The sequence below is a fragment of the Coregonus lavaretus genome, assembly GCF_964263955.1.
Source record: "Coregonus lavaretus genome assembly, chromosome: 9".
In the NCBI taxonomy this organism is placed as follows: domain Eukaryota; kingdom Metazoa; phylum Chordata; class Actinopteri; order Salmoniformes; family Salmonidae; genus Coregonus; species Coregonus lavaretus.
In genome coordinates this window covers 16372914-16388852 of record NC_139996.1, presented here as the reverse complement: position 1 = coordinate 16388852, position 15939 = coordinate 16372914, and the positions used below count along the sequence as shown (strand labels likewise).

Below are 15939 nucleotides of genomic sequence, written 5' to 3'. Positions count from 1 at the left end.
TGTTCATATTTTTGTCCAGGTAATCCTGTTTCAGTCTGTTTCCTTCCGTTTGGTGCATAATGAATACAACCCTGGTGCTGTAGAGGTAGCCGTTACAAGTGTGAACAGGATCCACCTTTCCAACATGGCTGGTATCCAGGGGTCATTGGCTGTTGTTGATCACTGCTGTCATTCCCTCAATCAAGCATCAAGCCAGGATTCCTTTGTCATGACAAGTCAGCTCAAAGCACTGTGTGAAAACCTGTGTCAGGAAAATGGCAACACAGTGTCTATCGATCAGAGACAGGGGCTGAAATATCACCGCACAAAACCCTTGAGGCGGGGAGGGACAACCTTGGAGCTTTATGGGTGATAAGAAGGTCCCTGGTGGCCACAGGGGACATAGTCTCCTCCACAACCATATCCATGGACTGAAATGGCTACTTCAGGGATGCTGGTGTCAGATCATCTACCTCTACCGTTGTGCCCTTGATCAAGACACTTAACCCCAAAAATAGCTTTCTATCTACGGACGCTGCACCGCAGCTAACTCTCCTCCTCTTGAAGACAAATTCCTTTCTAACCAAACAGACAAACTACTGTATCATATTCTAATCTACTCCCTCTCTGCCTCCCCAGGCGTTTGGCCAGGCCTACTCCAATCAGCGTAAGGTGGCGGAGGATGGCGAGAGCAATGAGGAGTCGCTGCTGCAGGAGTCGGCGTCTAAGGAAGCCTTCTACATGGGCCGGCTGTTGGAGCTGCAGACGGATCTGAAGCTGAGCCGCTCGGTGGCGTCCAACGCATCCAACGAGAGCGAAAGGCTCAACGCCGTGCTTCAGGAGCACAAAGAGGTAGAGACTTTTGTCCACTGATGTCACTCACTCACACCTCAGACTAGTGTCATGCTGTAATACAGTTTGAGCTGTAGGACGGTATTTGGGTCAAAGGTGAGAGAAAGAAATGTCAACAGAATTAAATTTTTTCACTTTTGATACAAAAACCATACTACAGCTAAAACTCTATTACACTTTTGATGTTCCCCTTAGAGTGTTACATATGCAGTTTCAAGGTTTGTTGCAATACATAATTGTTAAAAATATGATTGTTATAAGATTGTTACATTTAGTCATTCGGTGCAACCATGAATGTAAAAAAAAAAGAAGTGTAAGACAAAACAGTACAGATAAAAAAAACTGGTAAAAACTGTGTGCAGGTAAGGTTAAAAGCCCAAAAGGGCTTAAATGAAAACCACACCACAAATATAAGTACAAAAATCAGTTAAACAATCAGTTAAACAAGGCATATTAATTAATATTGTACGTGATATACAATTAGTCTAAAATATTCAACATCTATGAGGTTAGAAGTTACACACACATTTTTTTTCACATTTCACTGGGCAACCCCTCATTTTGAATGACTGTTAACTACAACTTATGTTAGGGAAATGAAAACCATATGAAATTGAACAAAAACATTTCTGTTATCGGCTGAGCTTCTCTCTGGATTTTTTAGACAATAAAATAATGTCATTGTTTTTTAATAATAATAATAATAATATTATGCCATTTAGCAGATGCTTTTATCCAAAGTGACTTACAGTCATGTGCGCATACATTTTTACGTATGGGTGGTCCCGGGGATCGAACTCACTACCCTGGCGTTACAAGCGCCATGCTCTACCAATTGAGCTACATTAAAAACACTGGTTGTACGTATGACTTTTCTCACATAAACATGCTTTACAGGCGACTGCTTGTGCACCCATGTGAAAACTTGACTTTGACCTCAAGTGTGTATCTTAAGTATTCAAATAAAATGTAAGGTTGTCCAATAATTCACATTTTTTATTGTTTTTTAGCGGTTGGACCGAATGATGATTGAGGGTCTCTCACAGGCATCTTCATGATGTCACATCCTGTCACATGAGTATCATCATGTGATTTGATCCAAAATTGTGACTTTTGTCAGTTGCACCAAACGATAATCATGAAGGACATTTTTCCAGACAAAAGTATTTAAAGTATTTAAAACCTTTCTGCATAAACTATCTTACCCATATAGCAGTATAGTGGTATACACCCTTACAAAATCATGCCAGAATAATCTTTTGCCAGGTTTATTATGATTTAAGATGTTTTATTAACATTTATCTACATTACCTTTGCCTTCGGACGGTTGCTCCTAATCCCACATTTTTTTTACTTCAGAGCACCAAAAGTAACACTTTTTTTTCTTCACATTTCACCATTAACTCTTTTAGGACTCATATAAAAGAGAAAGGGCAAAGTTACATTATGTAAAATTTGTAAACATGAAGTCAACATTTACACGTCATGCCATTGGCCCTTTTACATGTTTTACTGTGTAGGCTACTGTGAATCCACAATGTGAGGTTCTGTACACAATTTAGCCTACAGGCTAGTGTAATGTCACACATTAAGATTTTATTTGTAGATTAACATGAGGTGCATCTTGCTACCCTGCTGATAGGGAGCTGCTGTTTTGTTGCTGTTTGTGTCAAACTCTATGTGAGGTACTGTAGCGGTCACAGGGTCACTCTAAAGGGCGGATAGGGGTCATGCAGAGAGTAACTGTGTGGAATGTGCATGGAGTGTGTGTGTGTGTGTGTGTGTGCAAGCATACATGCCTGTGTTTGTGGGGGGGCTACGTACATGTGTGTGTCAGCAGAGGCAGAGGGGTTCAGGCCAGGGTCAGACGCTGCTGCGGACACGACCCCATTGTGGAGGGCAAATCCGGTGCTAAGCTAGGGAATAAGAAAAATGCCCTGAGCTCGGCACATGTGCATCCCTGAGTGAGCCAGGCTGCTCTCTCATCACACAGTGCAGGACAATCTGTGCCCTCCGAGCCCGGGGGGGCCAGCAGTTCATTCACTAGTTAGATTAGCTGCTTCACACGCTGTTGGCAGGAACCGCTGTGGTCGCACAGTCACTGTTTGTGTCCGCTTCACTTGTCATTCCAAGCATTCCAAAAATGTGAGTTCAGTTATTGTGAATCCAATTTTTGTAAAATATCAATATAATTAGTTTTGGATGTTTAAGATTATAAATAATGTAACCAAGTAACAAAGTCTAAAACGGGTCGGCAACAGACGACCCCAAAGTTTTTGGCAAAAATATTTTCTTTATTTGTATTATTTTAATTTTATTTAGGGGTCTAAAATGACTAAAATCACCAGGAATTCAGCAAAAAAAAAAAAAAGGATTTAGGAAAAAAAAAAAAAAAGACGTGATCGTGTCTCAATGTAATCATGGTATGAAATGATTGTTTTTGAAAATAACAATCTCTTTTTGGGCTTAGTTGTGGTCAATTTGCAGTGTACAAATTATTATAAATATGTTTCGGCCCTCCGACCATCCGCTTCGACAAAAATCAGCCCGCGGCTGAATCTAGTTGCCTGTTTGTGATATCTTTACTAGGCCTAATTGAATCAGCCTAGTAAAATGTCTCAGCCACTTCTCACGTGCACCTCTTTCATGTGCACCTGTTACCTGTTTGCTTCGTGACCTGGGTGGCCTTTGGCTCTTTGATGATCTGCTGATTAGCCTGTTGCTTTGCTGTGTGGGTCTCCTTTGCCTGTGTGGTGCATATTAATTAGAAGAAAGTCTATTTTTAATGTGCTGCAGCCACACAAGGGGTTTCATTTGTCTCTAACTGGATCTAATCAACTGGTTTAATATGGATCCCAAACAGATTCTAAAGATGTAAGATCTTAATTTGATCACTCTTTTTTTTTTATCCTGTTTCTGCAAGGTATATTTTATATAGGCCTAATTAAGATCCTAAATTTGTATCTCGGAAAATCTAAGGAATGTAGTGAAGAAGTGTTTACAGTGAGGGAAAAAAGTATTTGATCCCCTGCTGATTTTGTATGTTTGCCCACTGACAAAGAAATGATCAGTCTATAATTTTAATGGTAGGTTTATTTGAACAGTGAGAGACAGAATAACAACAAAGAAATCCAGAAAAATGCATGTCAAAAATGTTATAAATTGATTTGCATTTTAATGAGGGAAATAAGTATTTGACCCCCTCTCAATCAGAAAGATTTCTGTCTCCCAGGTGTCTTTTATACAGGGAACGAGCTGAGATTAGGAGCACTCTCTTAAAGGAGTGCTCCTAATCTCAGCTTGTTACCTGTATAAAAGACACCTGTCCACAGAAGCAATCAATCAATCAGATTCCAAACTCTCCACCATGGCCAAGACCAAAGAGCTCTCCAAGGATGTCAGGGACAAGATTGTAGACCTACACAAGGCTGGAATGGGCTACAAGACCATCGCCAAGCAGCTTGGTGAGAAGGTGACAACAGTTGGTGCAATTATTCGCAAATGGAAGAAACACAAAATAACTGTCAATCTCCCTCGGCCTAGGGCTCCATGCAAGATCTCAACTCAAGGAGTTAAATGATCATGAGAACGGTGAGGAATCAGCCCAGAACTACACGGGAGGATCTTGTCAATGATCTCAAGGCAGCTGGGACCATAGTCACCAAGAAAACAATTGGTAACACACTACGCCGTGGAACTCTGAAATCCTGCAGCGCCCGCAAGGTCCCCCTGCTCAAGAAAGCACATATACAGGCCCGTCTGAAGTTTGCCAATGAACATCTGAATGATTCAGAGGAGAACTGGGTGAAAGTGTTGTGGTCAGATGAGACCAAAATCCAGCTCTTTGGCATCAACTCAACTCGCCGTGTTTGGAGGAGGAGGAATGCTGCCTATGACCCCAAGAACACCATCCCCACCGTCAAACATGGAGGTGGAAACGTTATGCTTTGGGGGTGTTTTTCTGCTAAGGGGACAGGACATCTTCACCACATCAAAAGGACGATGGACGGGGCCATGTACCGTCAAATCTTGGGTGAGAACCTCCTTCCCTCAGCCAGGGCATTGAAAATGGGTTGTGGATGGGTATTCCAGCATGACAATGACCCAAAACACACGGCCAAGGCAACAAAAGAGTGGCTCAAGAAGAAGCACATTAAGGTCCTGGAGTGGCCTAGCCAGTCTCCAGACCTTAATCCCATAGAAAATCTGTGTAGGGAGCTGAATGTTCGAGTTGCCAAACGTTAGCCTCAAAACCTTAATGACTTGGAGAAGATCTGCAAAGAGGAGTGGGACAAAATCCCTCCTGAGATGTGTGCAAACCTGGTGGCCAACTACAAGAAACGTCTGACCTCTGTGATTGCCAACAAGGGTTTTGCCACCAAGTACTAAGTAATGTTTTGCAGAGGGGTCAAATACTTATTTCCCTCATTAAAATGCAAATCAATTTTTAACATTTTTGACATGCGTTTTTCTGGATTTTTTTGTTGTTATTCTGTCTCTCACTGTTCAAATAAACCTACCATTAAAATTATAGACTGATCATGTCTTTGTCAGTGGGCAAATGTACAAAATCAGCAGGGGATCAAATACTTTTTTCCCTCACTGTATGTAGGTTTTGAGACAAAAGGATAGAAACTAAGTTAATAGTAGGTTCTGTGTATTTTACTGTTTGTAATTCAAAGAGGCTCTGGCCTGCTGCTAGTTGTTAACCAGCATTGTTTAAATTAATCCTGGCCCTGATGTAGAATGAGACACAGGGCTACAGTATTGGCCTTTCCCAAAGTGGGAGTGTTTGGTGGTGCACTGGCCCTGCCCTGATCCTGTGGTGGTGTTGAGCCAGTAATCATTGGCCTGTAATCCCCTGGATTTCATGGACAGCTCAGTCCTGATGCTTTGTGGGGAATATGGAATGAAACAACACCACCCATTACCACAGTGGTCACATACAGTTAATCAAAAATGTCACGGATTAAGAGTTTGTTTATTAGCTGTTTGTGTTTTGCCTATGGTCCATATTGGAATATAGGTGTAGGGGTAATGCTGCATAAGGACGTGCAGCAACGCTGTGCTTTCAAGTATAATGCTGTACAGTGTGTCATGACGTGGAGATTAAGTGTAAAAAAAAATGCTGCTACAGGCTTGAATACAGAAACAGCAGCATGTACAACTGACTGTACATTAAATTTACCTTCCATTTCTCAGTCTGTTTCCCTGAGCCCTGCTGTTCCTCCGGTGACTGAAGATGTGGTCAGTCAGGTACTGGAGGGTGTCACGGTTTCGGCCGAGGCTGCTCCTCTTCCTTGTTCGGGCAGGCTTCGGCGGTCGTCGTCTCCGGAGTACTAGCTGCCACCGTTCTATGTTTCTTGTTCGTTTGGTTTTGTCTCTTTGTAACACCTGTCCCTTGTTTGTGTTTGATGATGTTCCCTATTTAGTTTCGTTTGTTTGGGTCAGGTGTTATGCGTGATTGTTTATTGTCAGACTGCCTCTGTATGGTTACATTTCTCTCGTTGTTGCTTGTCCCGAGAGTTCGCACTGCGTGCGCTTTTCTTGTGTATTTCGCACTGTGTTTGTGCGTAATTGTTTTGCGCCACCCGGTTGGGTTTGCGACTATTTTGTTCACGTGTTTGAACGTTACTAAAAAGACGGTTGAAGTCATCCTGGTTCCTGCGCTTGATTCCTTCCACTCATCTACACACACCACTCTGACAGAGGGTCCATGTCTGTCCCAAGACCATCTGTCTCTGCTAGGGCTGGGAATTTCCAGGGACCTCACAATACGATATTATCACGATACTTAGGTGCCGATACGATATGTATTACGATTACCACAATTTTCACAATTCTATATGTATTGCGATTCAATACTGGGATTTTATTGCGATTCGATGTTCCAAACATATTGCTCACCATATGTCTGCTGCAGAGAGACAAGAGAGAGCATGAGAAAATTAGTTTTGATCAGTCATGGAAATTAAAGTGCTGAAAACATGTTGGCTCACTATTTAAAACTACGTTTTGGTGCAAGTACAGCCAACTTTTTGATACTTGGAGTCAAATATCGATATAATATCGTCCAAACATAACTGTATAAAACATTTTCCCCATCACTAGTCTCTGCTCCTGTTGAAGCTCTGGCCAGGGCCCCACTGGTCACCCCATGTCTAGGACCCAGAGTCTGCACTTCTGTGTAGGGCAGGCTAGGAGCCACTTAGCAACTTTACTGAGGAGAGAGGAATGAAGAAGCCCTGGATAGATACTGTATGAGGGGCTATGGAGGACTGAAATCTATTCATCATTTATGGGGTAAATATAGGCTAACAGACACACACACGTGCAGGTGTGTACCCACATGCCCATACAGTGAGGGAAAAAAGGATTTGATCCCCTGCTGATTTTGTAAGTTTGCCCACTGACAAAGAAATGATCAGTCTATAATTTTAATGGTAGGTTTATTTGAACAGTGAGAGACAGAATAACAACAAAATAATCCAGAAAAACGCCTGTCAAAAATGTTATAAATTGATTTGCATTTTAATGAGGGAAATAAGTATTTGACCCCCTCTCAATCAGAAAGATTTCTGGCTCCCAGGTGTGTTTTATACAGGTAACGAGCTGAGATTAGGAACACACTCTTAAAGGGAGTGCTCCTAATCTCAATTTGTTACCTGTATAAAAGACACCTGTCCACAGAAGCAATCAATCAATCAGATTCCAAACTCTCCACCATGGCCAAGACCAAAGAGCTCTCCAAGGATGTCAGGGACAAGATTGTAGACCTACACAAGGCTGGAATGGGCTACAAAACCATCGCCAAGCAGCTTGGTGAGAAGGTGACAACAGATTATTCGCAAATGGAAGAAACACAAAAGAACTGTCAATCTCCCTCAATAAAACAATGGGTAACACACTACGCCGTGAAGGACTGAAATCCTGCAGCGCCCGCAAGGTCCCCCTGCTCAAGAAAGCACATATACAGGCCCGTCTTAAGTTTGCCAATGAACATCTGAATTATTCAGAGGAGAACTGGGTGAAAGTGTTGTGGTCAGATGAGACCAAAATCCAGCTCTTTGGCATCAACTCAACTCGCCGTGTTTGGAGGAGGAGGAATGCTGCCTATGACCCCAAGAACACCATCCCCACCATCAAACATGGAGGTGAAAACATTATGCTTTGGGGGTGTTTTTCTGCTAAGGGGAAAGGACAACTTCACCGCATCAAAGGGACGATGGACGGGGCCGTGTACCGTCAAATCTTGGGTGAGAACCTCCTTCCCTCAGCCAGGGCATTGAAAATGGGTCGTGGATGGGTATTCCAGCATGACAATGACCCAAAACACACAGCCAAGGCAACAAAGGAGTGGCTCAAGAAGAAGCACATTAAGGTCCTGGAGTGGCCTAGCCAGTCTCCAGACCTTAATCCCATAGAAAATCTGTGGAGGGAGCTGAAGGTTCGAGTTGCCAAACGTCAGCCTCGAAACCTTAATGACTTGGAGAAGATCTGCAAAGAGGAGTGGGACAAAATCCCTCCTGAGATGTGTGCAAACCTGGTGGCCAATTACAAGAAACGTCTGACCTCTATGATTGCCAACAAGGGTTTTGCCACCATGTACTAAGTCATGTTTTGCAGAGGGGTCAAATACTTATTTCCCTCATTAAAATGCAAATAAATTTATAACATTTTTGACATGCGTTTTTCTGGATTTTTTTGTTGTTATTCTGTCTCTCACTGTTCAAATAAACCTACCATTAAAATTATAGACTGATCATGTCTTTGTCAGTGGGCAAACGTACAAAATCAGCAGGGGATCAAATACTTTTTTCCCTCACTGTACATACTGTACACACACACACACACACACACAATGTACTAGCTGCAACCCAAACTAATTTGAATTTAGTAAGGCAATTCTATTAGCTGTTGTTTGAGTTATGACTCAGTGTAAATTATGTTAAACGATGGATAATCTTCAGGATACACCAGAACGTGTGTCCAGCCAAGTAAAGCCAGACTCTGAGGCTGCTGTACTGTAAATCCATACAGATTTATAACGCCCGTATCCAATGCTCTTAGGATTCACAACTCCTCTGCAGAAAATAGGATTGTGTGTGTGTGTGTGTGTTTGTTTGTGTGTGTGTACATGTTTTACTATACTTGTGATTACCAAAAGTCCTCACAAGAACAGTAAATCAACTAAATTTCAGAAAAGTGAGGACATTTAGGAGTTAGGGGTTAAGGTTAGGGTTAAGGTGATGGTTAGGGTTAGGGTAAAGGTTAGGGGTTAGGGAAAATAGGTTTTTGAATGGGAATCAATTGTTGGTCCCCAAAAGGTATAGTAAGACATAGCTGTGTGTGTGTGTGTGTGTGTGTGTGTTTTGAGGAATGAGAAGAGGAGATCAAATGTAAATATAATACAGCTGTGTAAATTGAAGTGGTGTTCTTTTCTTCTTTCTTCTGGACATTTAGATTAACATCACAATGCTGAGCTTTTGCTGCTGAGGCTCAGCTTCCCACCTTCTAACCGATTTCCCAGATTTATGACATTACCAGGATTTCTCCCACCTAATATACAATACTAAAAAAAATAAAGGGAACACTTTAACAACACAATGTAACTCCAAGTCAATCACTCTTCTGTGAAATCAAACTGTCCACTTAGGAAGCAACACTGATTGACAATAAATTTCACATGCTGTTGTGCAAATGGAATAGACAACAGGTGGAAATTATACGCAATTAGCAAGACACCCCCAATAAAGGACTGGTTTTGCAGGTGGTGACCACAGACCACTTCTCAGTTCCTATGCTTCCTGGCTGATGTTTTCGTCACTTTTGAATGCTGGCGGTGCTTTCACTCTAGTGGTAGCATGAGACGGAGTCTACAACCCACACAAGTGGCTCAGGTAGTGCAGCTCATCCAGGATGGCACATCAATGCGAGCTGTGGCAAGGTTTGCTGTGTCTGTCAGCGTAGTGTCCAGAGCATGGAGGTGCTACCAGGAGACAGGCCAGTACATCAGGAGACGTGGAGGAGGACGTAGGAGGGCAACAACCTCAGCAGCAGGACTGCTACCTCCGCCTTTGTGCAAGGAGGAGCAGGAGGAGCACTGCCAGAGCCCTGCAAAATGACCTCCAGCAGGCCACAAATGTGCATGTGTCTGCTCAAACGGTCAGAAACAGACTCCATGAGGGTGGTATGAGGGCCCGACGTCCACAGGTGGGGGTTGTGCTTACAGCCCAACACCGTGCAGGACGTTTGGCATTTGCCAGAGAACACCAAGATTTGCAAATTCGCCACTGGCGCCCTGTGCTCTTCACAGATGAAAGCAGGTTCACACTGAGCACATGTGACAGACTTGACAGAGTCTGGAGACGCCGTGGAGAACGTTCTGCTGCCTGCAATATCCTCCAGCATGACCGGTTTGGCGGTGGGTCAGTCATGGTGTGGGGTGGCATTTCTTTGGGGGGCCGCACAGCCCTCCATGTGCTCGCCAGAGGTAGCCTGACATCCATTAGGTACCGAGATGAGATCCTCAGACCCCTTGTGAGACCATATGCTGGTGCGATTGGCCCTGGGTTCCTCCTAATGCAAGACAATGCTAGACCTCATGTGGCTGGAGTGTGTCAGCAGTTCCTGCAAGAGGAAGGCATTGATGCTATGGACTGGCCCGCCCGTTCCCCAGACCTGAATCCAATTGAGCACATCTGGGACATCATGTCTCGCTCAATCCACCAACGCCACGTTGCACCACAGACTATCCAGGAGTTGGCGGATGCTTTAGTCCAGGTCTGGGAGGAGATCCCTCAGGAGACCATCCGCCACCTCATCAGGAGCATGCCCAGGCGTTGTAGGGAAGTCATACACGCACGTGGAGGCCACACACACTACTGAGCCTCATTTTGACTTGTTTTAAGGACATTACATCAAAGTTGGATCAGCCTGTAGTGTGGTTTTCCACTTTAACTTTGAGGGTGACTCCAAATCCAGACCTCCATGGGTTGATAAATTTGATTTCCATTGATAATTTTTGTGTGATTTTGTTGTCAGCACATTCAACTATGTAAAGAAAAAAGTATTTAATAAGATGATTTCATTCATTCAGATCTAGGATGTGTTATTTTAGTGTTCCCTTTATTTTTTTGAGCAGTGTATAATCTGATCCACCACAGTATGTTCAGATCTCTATGGCTGCTGCCTACATTCTCTGTGATTGGCCCAAAATAATGATCTTGCAGAGAGTGAGAGTGCTGACTCTTTGCTTACTACTCAGGAGGGCCAATTTGTTTCACAGAGTGTCAGAGTCTGATCCCGTCTCTGAACTGAACTCTAGACTGCCTCATCATCATCACATCAGAGGAGATAGTGTGTGTGTGTGTGTGTGTGTGTGTGTGTGTGTCCTAATTACATTTGGTGCATTAAAGAGAGGCGAGAGGCCAGGGATCTGGACTGGACTTATAGATCCAGCAGAGCAAAGTTATTATTACTGCATCCAGAGGGTTCAGAACATGCAGCAAAGTTCCACTAATTCACATACTACGAGTGCTGATACATGCCAGACTGTTTTAGTTCATGTTTCGACACATAGACATTCATACTGTAACTATTATAATTACATCATATTGTAACTACCCAGTATAGACAGGTTGGCAGCCAATGATCTTTACAGTGGGGAAAAAAAGTATTTAGTCAGCCACCAATTGTGCAAGTTCTCCCACTTAAAAAGATGAGAGAGGCCTGTAATTTACATCATAGGTACACGTCAACTATGATAGACAAATTGAGAAGAAAAAAAATCCAGAAACTCACATTGTAGGATTTTTAATGAATTTATTTGCAAATTATGGTGGAAAATAAGTATTTGGTCACCTACAAACAAGCAAGATTTCTGGCTCTCACAGACCTGTAACTTCTTCTTTAAGAGGCTCCTCTGTCCTCCACTCGTTACCTGTATTAATGGCACCTGTTTGAACTTGTTATCAGTATAAAAGACACCTGTCCACAACCTCAAACAGTCACACTCCAAACTCCACTATGGCCAAGACCAAAGAGCTGTCAAAGGACACCAGAAACAAAATTGTAGACCTGCACCAGGCTGGGAAGACTGAATATGCAATAGTTAAGCAGCTTGGTTTGAAGAAATCAATTGTGGGAGCAATTATTAGGAAATGGAAGACATACAAGACCACTGATAATCTCCCTCGATCTGGGGCTCCACGCAAGATCTCACCCCGTGGGGTCAAAATGATCACAAGAACGGTGAGCAAAAATCCCAGAACCACACGGGGGGAACTAGTGAATGACCTGCAGAGAGCTGGGACCAAAGTAACAAAGCCTACCATCAGTAACACACTACGCCGCCAGGGACTCAAATCCTGCAGTGCCAGACGTGTCCCCCTGCTTAAGCCAGTACATGTCCAGGCCCGTCTGAAGTTTGCTAGAGTGCATTTGGATGATCCAGAAGAGGATTGGGAGAATGTCATATGGTCAGATGAAACCAAAATATAACTTTTTGGTAAAAACTCAACTCGTCGTGTTTGGAGGACAAAGAATGCTGAGTTGCATCAAAATAACACCATACCTACTGTGAAGCATGGGGGTGGAAACATCATGCTTTGGGGCTGTTTTTCTGCAAAGGGACCAGGACGACTGATCCGTGTAAAGGAAAGAATGAATGGGGCCATGTATCGTGAGATTTTGAGTGAAAACCTCCTTCCATCAGCAAGGGCATTGAAGATGAAACGTGGCTGGGTCTTTCAGCATGACAATGATCCCAAACACACCGCCCGGGCAACGAAGGAGTGGCTTCGTAAGAAGCATTTCAAGGTCCTGGAGTGGCCTAGCCAGTCTCCAGATCTCAACCCCATAGAAAATCTTGGGAGGGAGTTGAAAGTCTGTGTTGCCCAGCGACAGCCCCAAAACATCACTGCTCTAGAGGAGATCTGCATGGAGGAATGGGCCAAAATACCAGCAACAGTGTGTGAAAACCTTGTGAAGACTTACAGAAAACGTTTGACCTGTGTCATTGCCAACAAAGGGTATATAACAAAGTATTGAGAAACGTTTGTTATTGACCAAATACTTATTTTCCACCATAATTTGCAAATAAATTCATAAAAGATCCTACAATGTGATTTTCTGGAAAAAAAAATCTCATTTTGTCTGTCATAGTTGACGTGTACCTATGATGAAAATGACAGGCCTCTCTCATCTTTTTAAGTGGGAGAACTTGCACAATTGGTGGCTGACTAAATACTTTTTTTCCCCACTGTACATAGTCAGTGCAAACTATTATATGTTATATAAACATGCATTGTGAATGTATATACAGTATATTATACAGTGCCTTCAGAAAGTATTCACACCCCTTGACTCTTTCCACATTTTGTTGTGTTACAGCCTGAATTTAAAATGGATTACATTTAGATTTTGTGTCACTGGCCTACACACAATAGCACATATTGTCAAAGTGGAATTATGTTTTTAGCAATTTTTATAAATTAAATAAAAAAACTGAAATGTCTTGATTCAATAAGTATTCAACCCCTTTGTTATGGCCAGCGGTGAAAGTAAGGCGGTACGGTCCGTTACCGCGTCTCGGCAAAATAATTTGTGGGGGTACGCCGTACCAGTAAAACATGACCCTATCACAAAAATTAAAACAAAGTGCCATGAAAACTGTAGGATATTAGACAACTTTTTATCATTACCGCATGTCAGAGGCATGAAGAATGTACGAAAACGGGTGGTATAGCCTATGCTCCAAAATGTGATGTGGTTCGATGAGAACACTAAGCTTCCCCTAAAGTAAATTTAATGAAATTACCAAAATTATATAACCTAATTAGCCTACTCCTGTCTATACAGAAATAAATCAAATCATAAAAAATAAGCTACTACACCAGAAAGCATGATTTGGCCACAGAGGATCATTAACGTATTGGAAAAGGTTTTACTGTGGATTATTTTAAATCGCATTGCCTAAAGTCGGAAGGGCCCGCAATTTGGGCAGCGTGCACAGCAAATACCAAATACATGATTGTTGAGTTGCGACTATCAGTGAAAAGTATTGAGGCCCAGCCAGGCGTATCACAATATTTAAAAATACAATCCCTGGAAAACATAGTTTGGAAAGTAAATGGCTATTGCTGTAAAGAGAAGACAATGAAAAAACTCTAATCTGTCTTTTAGTTATCAAAATTCTCAACTTAATTGAGCGAACAGTAGGCCTATAGCCTATCTTAGGATATTGGCACCAGCGGAGAGCATCGGCCATATCCCCGGTGGATGCGCATATTTACTATTTTATCATTGTTGGGTCAGTGCCACTTGAAAGTTTGTTTTTGGACAATAATTTCCTCCTCCAGGTTAGATGGACGTCATATTGTATTTGTGTCTCCCCTTCTCGTAGGCCTATTATATGGATCAGACAATGTTACATTTACATTTTTAGTCATTTAGCAGACGCTCTTATCCAGAGCGACTTACAGGAGCAATTAGGGTTAAGTGCCTTGCTCAAGGGCACATCGACAGATTTTTCACCTAGTCGGCTCTGGGATTAGAACCAGCAACCTTTCGGTTACTGGTACAACGCTCTTAACCATTAAGCTACCTGCCGCCCCATGTTGTTTTTATTGATCTGTTTGTCAAAAGTGCCCTCTTTGGCCTCATGGGTGGAATGTTATTAACATTTTTCATAATTTCATAATTAATAAAGATATTATTATTTTTTACAACGAAAGTCTGGTGTTTCTATGTCAAACAGTTTTGTTATATTTCAGTCTTCTGTGATGTACAGTGGGGAGAACAAGTATTTGATACACTGCCGATTTTGCAGGTGTTCCTACTTACAAAGAGGTCTGTAATTTTTATCATAGGTACACTTCAACTGTGAGAGACGGAATCTAAAACAAAAATCCAGAAAATCACATTGTATGATTTTTAAGTAATTAATTAGCATTTTATTTCATGACATAAGTATTTGATTAATCAGAAAAGCAGAACATAATATTTGGTACAGAAACCTTTGTTTGCAATTACAGAGATCATACGTTTCCTGTAGGTCTTGACCAGGTTCGCACACACTGCAGCAGGGATTTTGGCCCACTCCTCCATACCTTCTCCAGATCCTTCAGGTTTCGGGGCTGTCGCTGGGCAATACGGACTTTCAGCTCCCTCCAAAGATTTTCTATTGGGTTCAGGTCTGGAGACTGGCTAGGTCACTCCAGGACCTTGAGATGCTTCTTACGGAGCCACTCCTTAGTTGCCCTGGCTGTGTGTTTCGGGTCGTTGTCATGCTGGAAGACCCAGCCACGACCCATCTTCAATGCTCTTACTGAGGGAAGGAGGTTGTTGGCCAAGATCTCGCGATACATGGCCCCATCCATCCTCCCCTCAATACGGTGCAGTCGTCCTGTCCCCTTTGCAGAAAAGCATCCCCAAAGAATGATGTTTCCACCTCCATGGTTCACGATTGGGATGGTGTTCTTGGGGTTTTACTCATTCTTCTTCTACCTCCAAACACTGCGAGTGGAATTTAGACCAAAAAGCTCTATTTTTGTCTCATCAGACGACATGACCTTCTCCAAATTCCTACCCTGGATCATCCAGATGGTCATTGGCAAACTTCAGATGGGCCTGGACATGCGCTGGCTTGAGCAGGGGGACCTTGCGTGCGCTGCAGGATTTTAATCCATGACGGCGTAGTGTGTTACTAATGGTTTTCTTTGAGACTGTGATATATTTCTGTATTTCATTTTCAATACATTTGCAAAAAAGATGTTTTACTTCTTTTCACAAAATGTGGAATAAGTCAAGGGGTTTGAATACTTTCTGAAGGCTATGTATACAGTATATTGATCTGTTGAATTGCTTGCAGATTATGACCTGACTGTCCTTCCATCCCTCTTTCCTTTCTACTCCCAGAGTAATGAGATGCTGGAGCTGCAGCGGAGCAGGATGAGAGAGGAGATCAGGGAGTATAAGTTCAGAGAGGCGCGACTCCTACAGGACTACACTGAGCTGGAGGAGGAGAACATCACCCTGCAGAAACTAGTGTCCACCCTCAAACAGAACCAGGTCAGCATCAACATCATTACTGTTTATGGTTTACTG

General features: G+C 42.7%; 1 protein-coding gene across 2 annotated transcripts in view; it reads left to right on the top strand.

Annotated features, from left to right (window-relative positions):
• The window catches only part of LOC311135445 (protein bicaudal D homolog 1-like), a gene marked incomplete at both ends in the record, with an annotated part of 101361 nt that overhangs the window by 76667 nt on the left and 8755 nt on the right, over window positions 1–15939 (top strand). For both annotated transcript variants that reach the window (XM_084169402.1, XM_084169401.1), the window contains 2 exons: window positions 619–831; window positions 15751–15903. In XM_084169402.1, the coding sequence (XP_084025528.1) occupies window positions 619–831; window positions 15751–15903 (366 nt within the window). The remainder of the gene's footprint in view (window positions 1–618; window positions 832–15750; window positions 15904–15939) is intronic.